This window comes from Littorina saxatilis, linkage group LG17 (genome assembly GCF_037325665.1).
Source record: "Littorina saxatilis isolate snail1 linkage group LG17, US_GU_Lsax_2.0, whole genome shotgun sequence".
NCBI classification, from domain to species: domain Eukaryota; kingdom Metazoa; phylum Mollusca; class Gastropoda; order Littorinimorpha; family Littorinidae; genus Littorina; species Littorina saxatilis.
In genome coordinates this window covers 39,446,876-39,461,632 of record NC_090261.1, presented here as the reverse complement: position 1 = coordinate 39,461,632, position 14,757 = coordinate 39,446,876, and the positions used below count along the sequence as shown (strand labels likewise).

General features: G+C 42.9%; 1 protein-coding gene across 1 annotated transcript in view; it reads right to left on the bottom strand.

Annotated features, from left to right (window-relative positions):
- The window catches only part of LOC138952716 (uncharacterized), an 81,567-nt gene that overhangs the window by 18,258 nt on the left and 48,552 nt on the right, over window positions 1–14,757 (bottom strand). The window contains exons 20-21 of the mRNA XM_070324423.1: window positions 10,944–11,095; window positions 5,506–5,593 (exon numbers count right to left, since the gene is read on the bottom strand). Of these exons, the coding sequence (XP_070180524.1) occupies window positions 5,506–5,593; window positions 10,944–11,095 (240 nt within the window). The remainder of the gene's footprint in view (window positions 1–5,505; window positions 5,594–10,943; window positions 11,096–14,757) is intronic.

Here is a 14,757-nt window from a genome sequence, read left to right as displayed (position 1 = left end):
AAAAGACGATTGCTGGTTAAAACATTTACCGGAGGAATTATAAAAGTTTTGAAAGGGGGCATGTGCTACTCGGCATCAGCGTCAGACCTTTTCTATTACTTCGGTGTTAATGGCGACTTGCTCTCAAAAACGTTTTCTGTGGGCATCATCCGAAGCATTTTTTCCCTCAACAAAATCATGTAGCAAGTTGTACTTCTGAGTTTCAAATGCAGCAAGGACCGTGATATCTCCAACGATTTTAGCTGACGCAACCTCGATATATTGTTTGTCACTGAGCCACGTGCGGAAGATCCGTGGATGCGGTGTAGACTGATGCTCGATGGATAAGAAAGACCAGACTCTCTCTCTCGAGACAGGTGAAAATCTGGGCTAGCTCGGGTCACAGAGTGCTGGGAACACGTTCGTAATTTTACCCTCGATTTTAGGTGCTGACATAAAGCTGTCAAGGGTTACCGTTTTCATTTTCATCTTTCCTAATTTAACGGATGTGGGACACGCTTATGGCAGCGAAATTCAGACAGGAGCCCCCATAAAGCGCTGTCACAAGCTGCCATTTTCTTTCGTCAAATACCGAGGTTGTGCTCTTACTGGGTTTATAATTTGGATATTCAGTTTAACGTGTACTTTACGCCGGGTTGCACTGGCGGCGCTGTTGTTACACCCAGGTATCCTTGGCACAAAGGGTCAAAAATCCCAAAAATAAGCCCTTAAAAAAATATGCCCATATTTTTGAAAATATGCCCATATTTTTGAAAATAAGCCCTTATTTCTATAAATAAGGCCTTATTTTAGAAATAAGGCCTTAAATATTTACAGCCATAAGGAAATAAGGGCATAATGAAATAAGGCCTTATTTCTGTTAAGGCCTTACTGAAATAAGGCCTTATTTCTGTTATGACCTTAAAAAAATAAGGGCATAAAAAAATATGGGCATAAAAAAATAAGCCCTTAAAAAAATATGCCCATATTTTTCTGCGCATCTCTACTGCGCATCCGGAGCTAAAGCAAGATCAAGATGTTACACTGATATAAATCAAACAGTCATTTAATGTAAACAATGCTTACCTTGAGCGAACATACACCTCATCGGAAACCCCAATTCTCTCGCAATTTGCAATTTCAGCACAAATTCTTCTAAAAAAATCATCACGATCTCTGAACCCCCCATTCGCCATGTTTGTTATGAGATCTCTGCGCAGCTTCATGATTGGTCAAATAAATAAGGCCTTATTTTTTTATGCCCTTATTTTTTTATGCCCATATTTTTTTATGCCCTTATTTTTTATGCCCTTATTTTTATTAAGGCCTTACAGAAATAAGGCCTTATTTCTCGTAAGGCCTTATTTTCAAATAAGGGCTTATTTTTTTATGCCCATATTTTTTTAAGGGCTTAAAGATTTAAGGCCTTAATAATGGAAAATAAGGCCTTATTTTAGAAATAAGGGCTTATTTTCAAAAATATGGGCATATTTTAAAAAAATAAGGCCTTATTTTTTTAAGGGCTTATTTTTTGGATTTTTGACCCTTTGTGCCAAGGATACCCAGGCTCGTATTCCAAGCGTAGCTCCTAAAGTGGGACCATGATACATGGTATAACATAGGTCGGGTAGGCAATTTATATCAGAACAAGATTCAGCTTCAGTTTTTCTTCCAAAACAAGGGAGCCAAGCATGCGAAAATTCGCGGGACAGAACATACTAAAGCCGACATCACACACAAAAGGAGAAACAAAATGGGTTGGATAAAGGCCTTCATCCCAATTTCAATCAATCAATCAATATGAGGCTTATATCGCGCGTATTCCGTGGGTACAGTTCTAAGCGCAGGGATTTATTTTTTAAATTTTTTTATGCAATTTATATCGCACACATATTCAAGGCGCAGGGATTTATTTATGCCGTGTGAGATGGAATTTTTTTACACAATACATCCCGCATTCACATCGGCCAGCAGATCGCAGCCATTTCGGCGCATATCCTACTTTTCACGGCCTATTATTCCAAGTCACACAGGTATTTTGGTGGACATTTTTATCTATGCCTATACAATTTTGCCAGGAAAGACCCTTTTGTCAATCGTGGGATCTTTAACGTGCACACCCCAATGTAGTGTACACGAAGGGACCTCGATTTTTTTGTCTCATCCGAAAGACTAGCACTTGAACCCACCACCAAGGTTAGGAAAGGGGGGAGAAAATTGCTAACGCCCTGACCCAGGGTCGAACTCGCAACCTCTCGCTTCCGAGCGCAAGTGCGTTACCACTCGGCCACCCAGTCCACATTTGTGCCCAAAGTTGACTTCACGAAGTTTCGTGCAACGATCTTCGTGAAGTAGACTTCGCAAAGTCGACTTCATCCAATACATATCAGGCTTAAAACAGTGCAAATGCAGGAATCATATAACAACATTTTCAACGAGAGAGCCAACTTTCTAAAGTAGCAACGGACAAATGATGTCTCAACTCCTCGTGCATGAAGGACATGGTTTGTCAGATCGGTACGCCTGGGAGGACGTAAATCCGCATGTCACATTGGTACAGCATCATTTCCCACAGATTTAAATCTACAGACTGATGAGTCGCTGGGACACTGGATCAACGACTCTCATTACACCGACTCACTACAACATTTCAAGCTAATAAGTAAGGCACCATGAGATACAAGTAGATGACAACACGGCGACGTGACCACATTATATTTTGAAGAATCAGTTATCGAGCCAGAGATGTGGGCATAATCTTATTCTTGAGAAGCAGTTATTGATTCAATATGCACAATCGCGCTGACTATTTCAAGCAACGACAACATGACAATCACCTGAAGAACGAAAACAACCTGTTGCTGTGCTTAGCATCCGGACTTTCTACACCCCCCCTTGCACCAGTCTGGAACTGTAAATTGGTCTTTACCCTTTCAACCCCCCTCTTTTTTAAACCTGAAAGCGACCTGTTGCTCAGTTTCCAGAACTCGGTATACCTCCTCCCCCCCCTCCCCTTCCCTTCACTCTCTACCTGCCGTATACACCTGCTCTTTGCATTTCCCGGTCTCAGCGGCCTGCAGAGATAGCCAAGGGAGATAAGGAGAGTTTTTCATCTGGGGCCAAAGATGGGTATCGGGGCAGGGCGGTTCAGAGGCAATCAGGGGCCTGCATCCAAATTGTTATTTTGACAAACTGGCAAGCAGTGCCGCTACCTCCTGCCACAGGAGAGCGCAGATAGGGCAGATAACCATCGCTACTTCTTGCCTGCCTCGGCCCTCGCACTCTCCGAGTCACGGAAAAAATCGTACGAACACAGCTGCGTAGTAGACTGAGACTGGTGAAAAGGGGATGCATGGGTGGGGGCGTTGCGCGTCAGAATTGAACAGGTAAAAATAAGGGGTGGGAGGGGGGGTAACACAGACAGAAAGACAGTATAGGTAGGAGGACAAGAAGGTGAGGCCAAACAGAACAGGTAAACTTGAAGTGGGGGTAGAGAGGGATCTCAGGTAAAGAATGGCTCAGGTAGAATGCCAGCAAGTGGCAGGGAGGGGGCGGACAGACAGACAGACAGACGGATGGATGAATGGAAGGGGACAAAGAAGTGTGGCATAACTGAACAGTTCAAAATACGGTCGGTGGGTGTGGAGAGGGGATGGGGGTGAGGGCTGAGGTAAGAAGGTCACAGGTATGTACAGTGCCAGCGAGACAGACAGGGAGAACAGACTGACCGACATGAAGCCTTGCAGACTGACCGACCGACAGATAGACAGACAGAAAGGCAGCCAAAACAGACGGAGGTAACAGAAACAGACTGACAAGCTAGGGAGCTTAGGACAGACACACAAATGCACACGGAAAACAGAAACACACGGAACTGGTGGGAGACCTACAGACAGACAGACAGAGACAGACAGAGACAGAGAGATGCAGAAACAGAGATAGAGAGACAGAGACAGAGATGGAAAGAAAGAGACTGACAGGCAAGACAGACTGACCGACATGCCAAGGGAGAGTTAACGTACATTTCTAGGATGGGTGACAATTTAACTCAGTGGGCCTTGTCGGCGTACACACACACACACACACACACACACACACACACACACACACACACACACACACACACACACACACACACACACACACACACAGCGGAATGGAAGGGACAAAAACAGCACAGGGCGACATACTGAATGAGCAGAGAGGGCTGGAAGCACCCAAAACGGACTGACAAGCAAACACTCCAAAAAGACGAACAGGTGGGCAGACAAAGGAACATCAAACAAGTTTGACAGAGACGGGACACTGATCAACAGCATCACAGAAAAAAAGAAGTATACAAAATAAATTCAATCAGCAGAATCACTTTTGATTAATAATATCCGCCATTCACGCCATTAATGAAATCGTTCTATACTCTTCGACCCAACTTTTACGGCACTCAAGCCTCCATTTATCACAAACACACACCAACAAGGATCGGCTATGAAACCCAACAGGTGAAATTTCCCGCACCCTCCATTAGTCAAATCCGCGCCGCTTACAACACAACACCCTGCTGTCGTTGTTGTTGCCGTAGGCGAGGCGGAGGTGATAAAAATTTCTGAAAGCCTCGGGGGAGCATCAGCCAACAAAGCCTGACACGACTACCACAATCCCCGTGTACAATCTGTGGCCAATCGCTGATGCCATCGAGAACTTAATCGTAAAGAAAAGGTTAAAGACTTGTCGAGAAATGCGAGAGGGCGGTAAACTGTGGTTTTAAACGAGATGCGAGCAAAGGTGTTGTGAGGTTGTTGGATTTTCTTTTTGGTTGGCTGGTTGGTTGGTAGGTAAGTTTGTGTATCTGTATGCGGAGCATGAGCGTGTTGAATAGATGATGTTGGGAAATAACTGCGTCAGGGTTTCTATTTGCTGTGGAAGAATTGCGACCCTGCCCGTGAGACGCGCCACCAACCAGTGAATACCAGCGACTTCGGTGAGCACATAAAATAATTATAGTTCCGATATTTCATGCAATGTCCGCTCGATATGATGCCCTTTTCTTTCCTTAATGTGCATGTCGGAGCCCACGATTCGCTGCCGATGTATGGGTCTGCAGTGATTGCTGAGCCCGCGTTTTTTCCCAAACTCACGTGACCACAAGCGAAAACACGTGGTCAGCGCCGGGTCGCTACTGCAAGCGATCGTTGCCGCAACGAATCGCGAGCTGCGATGTGCATATTTTCGGAAGAAAAAGGGAATTTAATGGAGCGGACACTACATAACATACACTATGCGTGATCGACTTTTTCGTTCGTCTTCACTGGTTGGCGGCGCCGTCGTTGTTTGCCTCACTGTCAGGGGCGTAACTCTCTCAATCCCGCATACACATCCTGACAGTTATGTCCGGAAAACGGCTGTTGGAAAATAGATCTTCAGTACCGGTGCATCTTGGAAAAGTCTCTGCCACCTTACGAGCATTCACATCGCTAACAACACAGACAGCAAAACGAGGTGGCTTTAAAGAAGAGTGGGAATACAGACCTGAAGAGCCCGGACTGGGCCTTTGTGACCACGTAAGACCCGAAGACACGTCATCGTCATGAGGTCATACTCCGTCATGGTGCCGTCACTGAAACAAAATTTAATGACACGTAAGAAAGGCAACTGGTAAACTTTAGTATCCCTGTGTACCTGCCTCTGTCTGTCTGTCTGTCTGTCTGTCTGTCTGTCTGTCTGTCTGTCTGTCTGTCTGTCTGTTTCTTTCACCCTCTTGTCTCTGTCTCTCTGTTTCTGTCTCTCTCTCTCTCTCCTGTATGACATAACTTCTGTGTGTGACAGAGATGTTAGCAAGCAGCAACTCTTCCCACCCACCTCCCCCCCCCCTCCCCACGCGACAACCCACCCAACGCCCTTCCTCTTATCATCGACGTACCCCTTTCCCTTTTGAGACGAAAAGGGGGAAACCTATTCCCATGCACAGAAAAACAGAGACCCATTTTTTTTTTACAGCTTTATGCAAACGTCTATACCCTTAGGAAAAATAAACACAGCCTCTTGTAGCAATTGGTACTTTGTCAAGAGACCACTTTCCAAGATTCAAAAACAAGGTGTGCCTCCTTCGAATAACGGGTTCTTCAAAATTCTAAATCGACTTTCGCCGCATAAGAGCCATGCCTTTGAAAAGTTCGAACGCCATCTGCCATCTGTACAAGAGGTTGAAACAAACATTTGCTAAATGGGGGCTGGAGAGATGAAAGACAGATTAGACCGAGAAGAGGAAAGCATAGCCCTGAAACGCAGTCGAGGTATGCCAGGTATTCTGCGGCCCATGCAGTCACTTCAAGGTGTGCATTTGCACCTGGTCAGTGTTAACATCAAACGGCAGTTAAGAGGGCTGGAGGGCCAAAGGGTTAGGCAAGCCAGGTGAAAGTGAAATGGGGGAAAACAATAAACAAATGTGCAACTCAGCTCCAGTGTTGTTCTCTTCAAGGAGTACAAGGTAGGTTTCAATTAGGATGCATAGCTGTTGGAATGATTTGAAGTGCTCTTCATTCAAAACCGGCGGTGTAAGCACATGCACGTGCACACACACACACACTCACTCTCTCTCCCATATCTTTCTTTTCTTTGAACTTTGTGTATTCGTGATGTTTAAATGTGATCAGTAGGAACTGAACGTTTTCAAAAATGCCAAAGCCCTAGCACCTGCCGTTTAGACACATCCAACCGATTCCAAAATTAGCGTTGTGTACAAAAATAGCTGTTTCTTGGTTCTCGTTCCTCCAGTATGCCCTTTTCCAGTTCATTATCTCCTCATCTTCTGTTTTGCCGCCATGAAGTTCATCGTTTTCCATTTTGCAATTCTCAATTATAGTGGTTCCCCATTCGGCGTCCGCAAGTTCGCAATGTACCAGAACAAGCCGACATTCATGTACACCTCACACCTGGCCAGGCTTTTCCATGGGATAAAACCAACCCTCCACTTGGTCACAAACCACAAATCAACCCCCTGACTTCGGGCGAATTGGAATATCTTGAAGATAAATGTATTACACGCCAGCATATCGTGTCTTCTACAAAATCAAGTCATCACACAAATCGTACTGTGCACAGAGATTTTTGTTTGTTTGTTTACCACGAAGGGCCATATCAGGGCGGTGCTGCTTTGACATATTACGTGCGCCACACACAAGACAGAAGTCGCAGCACAGGCTTCATGTCTCACCCAGTCACATTATTGTGACACCGGACTAACCAGTCCTAGCACTAACCCCATAATGCCAGACGCCAGGCGGAGCAGCCACTGTGCACAGAGAGCATCCAGGTTGTTTATGTTTGGTATGTAAACAAATGTGTGGATGGTCTTTTCCTATGTAAAAGCCTGATCAGATCTGAGATGGTGATCCGAAAAGATTACACAAGAAGGGGTCATCCTGAACTCAGGTCAAAAATGAGTTACTTCCCTTCGGGTCTCATTCTATCCCTGACAGGATGCCTTGGTTTTCTTTCTGTGGGTAAGAAATCGATTTTTTACATGTATATTTAGATCATTTCGTAATGTGTTATGGATATAAGCAGATTTGTGATCGTCGATAATGATTTTGCATGGTGTTGTGTAATTTTTAAATAACAAAAGGAATTGATATGTAAGACAGTTTCAAACGAGCTATCTTTCGCGGATGTATTTACTGTGCAAACAACTCTAAAGTGTCACGTGATAATCAACTTTACTTCGGCGCGCGCCGGAGCAGACCATTTTTTCCTGTAACCAGTTGAGATTGATGCAACCATATATCACGGTCTCCTTCCGACAGCAGTCTCAAAATTTCGACTTGTTTTGACCTTTGAACGATGTCTTTATCATAACTGTGAAGAACAGAACGGAGATCACTGTCGAAGTCGGCCAATCCGCAATCATTTTCGTCTCGCGAACACTGATCTCAAATTTAGATCAGTGCTCGCGAAAAACATATGGGAGATAACTCTGTATTCTTGTTTTGATAGATTCGCGCAATAATTTAGCATGCTGTCAGAGAGAAACTGGCGATAGCCGTCGACCGATGATTATCAGAATGAAGAAGGGGTGTGCCTTTAAGAGCACCTTCGTCCCAGAGTAAATGATCACATACACAACACGACAGAGCCGTCCTGGTGTTTACATGGGATACGAGCATCTTTCGATCTTGATACACACCAACAATCGACTGTCTGTCTGTACTGTCAATTCTTGTAAAACAATGTTCAGTTCAGTTCAGTCCAGTTCTCTCTCTGATTATAACTCATAACTCATAACTCATAACTCATAACATTTTATTGATCCAACAAAGGAAATTAAATTGGTCATCAGCACATATAGGTCATTAATTAATAATTATAAAAGAATAAGAGAAGAAAAATTATAAAACCCATGATAACAAAAAAATATCTAAAGTAATATATGTACAACTACAATACCCTTTTTACTTGCACACTTGACACACCGACACACCAACACACATGCATACATACCTACATACATACCTACATACATACATACATACATACATACATACATACATACATACATACATACATTCCATGTTAAAGTGTAGTTAAGAACATCACAGTAATTATATCATTGTTTGGATTAACAGATAAGTTTTTATGTAAATGATGATAACAACAATCCATAATTAACGCTATTGCACTACCAAAAGAAGAGACCAACCAAACACATAAAACCAATCACAGTAATCATCATCAGTTATCACAGGTATCACAGTAGATTAGCCATCAGGTAGTTAGACTCAATTGGGCAAGTATAGTGTCAACACCATCACAACAGTGCTAAAGCTCATTATAAGAAGGATGCATTTTTTTTCTGCTTTGTGTGTGTGTGAGTGTGTGTGTGTGTGTGTGTGTGTGTGTGTGTGTGTGTGTGTGTGTGTGTGTGTGTGTGTGTGTGTGTGTGTGTGTGTGTGTGTGTGTGTGTGTGTGTGAATACCACGAATCTCCAGCATTGGTGTCACCTTATTCCCCCCTCTGATGCTTAACCTTCCGCACCTAATGACTGCACGTGCAGCAGCTGACACAGTAGGGCTGTGTATCCCCTTAGGGAATGGGTGGCACTCAGCAGATATATCTACCGATGTGTATCATTCCTTTTTACACGGGAAGCGATATTGTTGCGCGGCTGTCTCTGTTCTCAGCGATTGAATAAGTGCATGAGGTTGGTCTTTTTCTTGGGGGGTGTCCCTGTCTCTCTGTCTCACTCTGTCCGTCTGTCTGTCTGTCTCTTTTTTTCTCTCTTTCTCTCTCTGATTGCATCAGTATGCAAGGTTTTATTTAAGACACTTTGGAATCGGCTTAAAGCTTGAACAGTGCTCAACTGGAGGTTTGCGTAAGATGAAAGTCGGTTGAAAATCGGAGGGGGGAGGGAGTGATAGGCTGTTTATATTGACAACTTCTCCCCAATATTTCATCGCCAACTTCGGACCGACTTCTCGGTGACAAACGTCTGTGGGATAATAGGTTGAACATTGGTCACGTGAACAGCATTTCAACTGGTTTTCAAGTCCATGCGTGCGTCTGCTTTTGCATTGGCGCATCGGGAAACTTGTGACTGGCTTTATTACACGGGAAACTTGTGACTGGCTTTATTACACGGGAAACTTGTGACTGGCTTTAGTACACGGGAAACTTGTGACTGGCTTTAGTACACGGGAAACTTGTGACTGGCTTTATTACACGGGAAACTTGTGACTGGCTTTATTACACGGGAAACTTATGACTGGCTTATTACACGGGAAACTTGTGACTGGCTTTATTACACGGGAAACTTGTGACTGGCTTTATTACACGGGAAACTTGTGACTGGCTTTATTACACGGGAAACTTGTGACTGACTTTATTACACGGGAAACTTGTGACTGGCTTTATTAAACGGGAAACTTGTGACTGGCTTTATTACACGGGAAACTTGTGACTGGCTTTATTACACGGGAAACTTGTGACTGGCTTTATTACACGGGAAACTTGTGACTGGCTTTATTACACGGGAAACTTGTGACTGGCTTTATTACACGGGAAACTTGTGACTGGCTTTATTACACGGGAAAGTGCGCATTCGCAGACAGACACCTTGCCAGACTAAAAATGATAGTAAGAATAGCAAAAATACAAAAGTGCAAACACGCCCAGGTACCAAGTTCCTTTCAGGACACACACCTGCAGGCTTCATTATTCCTTTTGTCTGGCAACGCACTAGTAACACATACATTCTGTTGGCAATACACAAATCAAAACAACGTCTCGCTGAACCAAAGACAAGACCCTCCCATCAATTCACATTCAGATGCGTGACGATTTGGAAGATTTTCTTTCTGCAGGTCCCCAGGCCACACAAGCGAGCGCAATGCGGCAAAAGAACACTGGCGTTCATACGTTGCTGAAAAATCACCCCTGATGTCTTCCGCAGGGAACCTGTTGTTTTTCGGTCTTTGATCTTCTGCCCCTGGGTGTGCCTCCGAGCTTCGCCTAATTTCTATTCTCTTTGGGGGGTTCCTCGCCTCCCAGACGTTGAGAAGGGATTATGCATGGTTTAAATGGTTGTGGTACGACGACGACGATGATGATGATGATGATGATGATGATGATGATGATGATGATGATGATGATGATGATGATGATGATGATGATGATGATGATACGGAGGAGGAGAAGGAGGATGAGGAAGAAGAAGAGGAGGAGGAAGAAGAAGAGGAGGAGGAGGAAGAAGAAGAGGAGGAGGAGGAGGAGGAGAAACAGAAGGAGGAAGAGGAGTCCATTGTCAGTGTGAAACTTGGCAGGCCGATGGAAACGATGTTAATTCTCAGCTGACTGAAGTAAAAACTTGTTACTGAGTCACGTAAACGATATCCAGGTTATAGCGGAACCCGCTCCGAAAGAGCTAAAGGAGTGAAATCTTACAACAGTGGGATACAAAGGTGTTCCATGTCTACCTGGATCCAGTGTAGAACCGGCCGTTGTGGTAGTGGATGGTGTGGATGGCTGCCTCGTGCACTTTGACCGCTGCCTCCGCCTCCCCCGTGGCCGTGTTCCAGAAGTACACCTTGCCCTCCCCGTCACCCCCCATCAGCAGCTCGCCGTGCATCTGCAACATATACCACCACTTACATGTTATGCATCGATTCAGCTTCTTTGAGCCATGTGACGTCAAAGTTCGACTAAAACTCATATTTAGGTGGGTAGCCAATTATTATTATTATTATGGTGAGCTTATATAGCGCGAACCACAATTAACTGTGCTCTCCGCGCTTTACATACTAATTTCTGCCGTGTGAAATGGAATTTTTTACAGACAGACAGACAAACAAACATTTTTTAAACACAATATATAACGCATTCACATCGACCAGCAAACCTCAAGCCTGTTAGGCGAAACTTTACCTTTCACGGCCTTTATTCCAAGTCACACGGGTATTTTGATGGACATTTTTATCTATGCCTATACAATTTTGCCAGGAAAGACCCTTTTGTCAATCGTGGGATCTTTAACGTGCACACCCAATATAGTGTACACGAAGGGACCTCGGTTTTTCGTCTCATCCAAAAGACTAGCACTTGAACCCACCACCTAGGTTAGGAAAGGGGGGGAGAAAATAGCGGCCTGACCCAGAGTCGAACACGCAACCTCTCGATTCCGAGCGCAAGTGCGTTACCACTCGGCCACCCAGTCCATATCGTGTCATCATCGGATTTCACTTCTTAGAGCCATGTGACGTCAAAGTTCGACCAAAACTCATATTAATTTTAGGCGGCTAGCCAATGCATCGATTCAGCATCGGATTTCACTTCTTTGAGCCATGTGACATCAACATCCGACTATAACTCACATTTAGGCGGCAATCCAATGCTTCGATTCAACATCGGATTTAACTTCTTTAAGCCATGTGACGTCAAAGTCCGACTAAAACTTATATATATATTTAGGATGGTAGCCAAGAAGTAAAAACGAATGCATGTCTGGAAAAATAAGGAGTTCCAACTAAAATAAATCAATACACAAATGTTATTTGTATTTTTGACCAAAAAATGACATTTGACACAGATATCGACTGTCATTGTTCATCTCCACTATGCTGGCGCGGTCTCGGGGGACCACTGACTGTCTCGATCCGTGTAAAATGGTCTAAATACAAATAACAAATATCCCAAGAGCTGTTTCTTTGAATTTGTCTTTCTAGCGTCCAAATATTTCAGGTACTTTAAATTAGACCATTCGTATTGGGATAAGACTATTTATCTACTTGATCACATTCCAAAAATAAACACCACCCACACCAGTGGCTTTGACGAAATTAGGCCTGATACATCAACAAATCCCCACTACGCTCAGAGAGCACCAAGGCTGTTCATGTTTGGTATGTGACTATGTGACTCTGCACGAAATCTGTCAACACTGTTGAGGAGTGGCTGTCATAAATGACTGAACACGTCTGATGTGCAGAATTTTAGATCTGAAAGACATTTTTCTTGAAATGATCTGTTTTAATGTTAAAGGTCCTTGTCTACATTTTTATACCGAAATCGCCATTTGACCATTAAAATGCAGAGTCTATTATCTACAATTATCAACAATACACCCCCTTTCGATCAGGAAAGACGAAGCCAGTGTAGCCGTTTGAAAATTCATTGTAGTATTCCAGCGTAGTACTCATAGTAGAATATCCTTATTTGGAAAATGCCAAGCGCAAAACTCCTCTCAAATCCCGTGCATTTCGTGCGTTTAAAAAAAAGCGTGGACAGCGCTCCAGTGTCAAACTGTTGCTGCACTTGTTTGTTTGGGCATAGTGACATGAATTTGATTGGTCAGTATTTGTAGGCAAAGCACATGTTCTCAGCAAACAGAAAACAAAATAATTATTGGAAGCGTGAGTCACGCTACCCAAAAATAAAATCTTTTTTTACATACATTTTTTGTCCATCACTTTTTTCCCCATGGTTCATTCATCATCTGACATAACTTTTTGGCGAAATCTAACCATAAGATTATTGAAAAAAAGCAAAACTGTAGACGACCACCTTTAAGCTTTAGGTAGGCTGCTAATGTTTCCAAATCAAGACTCAAGTCTGATTTGCGAAACTTTAGATCTGGAAGACATTTTTCTTAACATGATCTGCTTTAATGTAAGCTTCAGGTAGATCATCGTATCCCATGTAAAAGCCTGCCAGACCTGAGATGGTGAGCTGAACAGTTTCCACGAGAAGGAGTGTGCATAGCTCGACAAACATATGACGGCTTACTAGTGCCAAAACCTGGGGTTACCATTATCACGTGAAAATTGCTAATTAACACTGTCAGTTAGCGTTTTCACGTCTTTACTACTAATTTTCACGTGAAAAATAGTAATTTTCAGTTTTGGCTCCAGCAATCCGTTCGTGAAAATTAACAATCAACACTGTCAGTTAGCGTTATCACTGTTAATTACACAGAACACGTGTTAATTACCAATTTTCAGTTTTGGCCTCGGCGTTTTCGGGCCGAAATCCGGCGGAAGTTTTTAACACTTCTGCGCATGCACGTGTTATATACTTATTTCCACGTGTTAGTTAATAATGTTCACGTGAAAATATAAATTTTCTGTTTTGGCTCTAGTAATCCGTCAGGAAGCGAGCCAAAACTGAACGTGTTCATTACTAATTTTCACGTGAAAATGACTAATTTTTAGTTTTGGGTCTAGCAATCCGTCATGAAACGAGACAAAACTAAAAATTAGTAATTAACACGTGAAAATTGTAATTAACACATGAAAATGAGTAATAGTTACGCACAAGTAAGCCGTCATATAGGGGAAGGGCCCCTAATATGGACCACTTTTTGTTTATTGCTGAAAACTAGCTTGTTTTCGTGCAAAGAAGTTTCATTTTGTGCTTGGTAGTCCTTCTTTCTTAGGTTAACCGTTAGGCCTAATTAGAGTAAAATAACTTTGATACACATTCAGCAAAACTTAAATACAGAAAAAATCACAAAGGGTCCATATTAGGAGCCTGGGCGCCTAATATGGACCAGTGAAGCAGCCTTCACGAATCACTGTAAAAAGCCCCCTATATTTCAAAATAACATGATACAACTTAGTGTACAAGTCAGCCTAATTAAAATATGCTCTAGATTTATCTGTTTCGGGTTGATGAGAGCATTATTTGAAGCACACCAGGAAACAGAATACAGAATACAGAATACTAAAGAAGCTTATCAAAAACAGAGTGAAAATAAGTGAAATTATCAACTTCCACGAAAAGAAGACTTTTCCTTGCATTTTTTTTAAATCTCGAGGGCTAGTTATAGGTTATTACCAGCAAGCTTCTTAATGAATTAATGAAAATAGCCTTTAGCTTTTATTTTCTTCGATTTGTTGAAGGTGGTCCATATTAGGGGACTCGCACATACTTGATTTTGCTATTATTTTTTGTTTGCAGTAGAAACTCGGGGTCAACACTGCTAAAATGTAACAAATACGGTTTTAGCTGTCATATATAGCCATTTCTGTTTGATAAAAGCTTTGGCTGTAGACAGAAAGGAGTCCGTTTTAGGCGGCAAATTTAGAGTGAACGTTGCCAAAAGTGAAAAAAGAGAAAAAGCCTAACGGTTTTGAGATTTGTGTTTCTGCAACTGTTTTGACATGTGCACGTTATCCAAAGAGGGTGAATACAGCGAATAAAACTTTTTTGAGCGCTCTAGCGCCGTTAGTTGGTGGTGGTCCATATTAGGAGCCGGTCCATATTAGGAGCCCTTCCCCTAAACCCTTCTCCGTC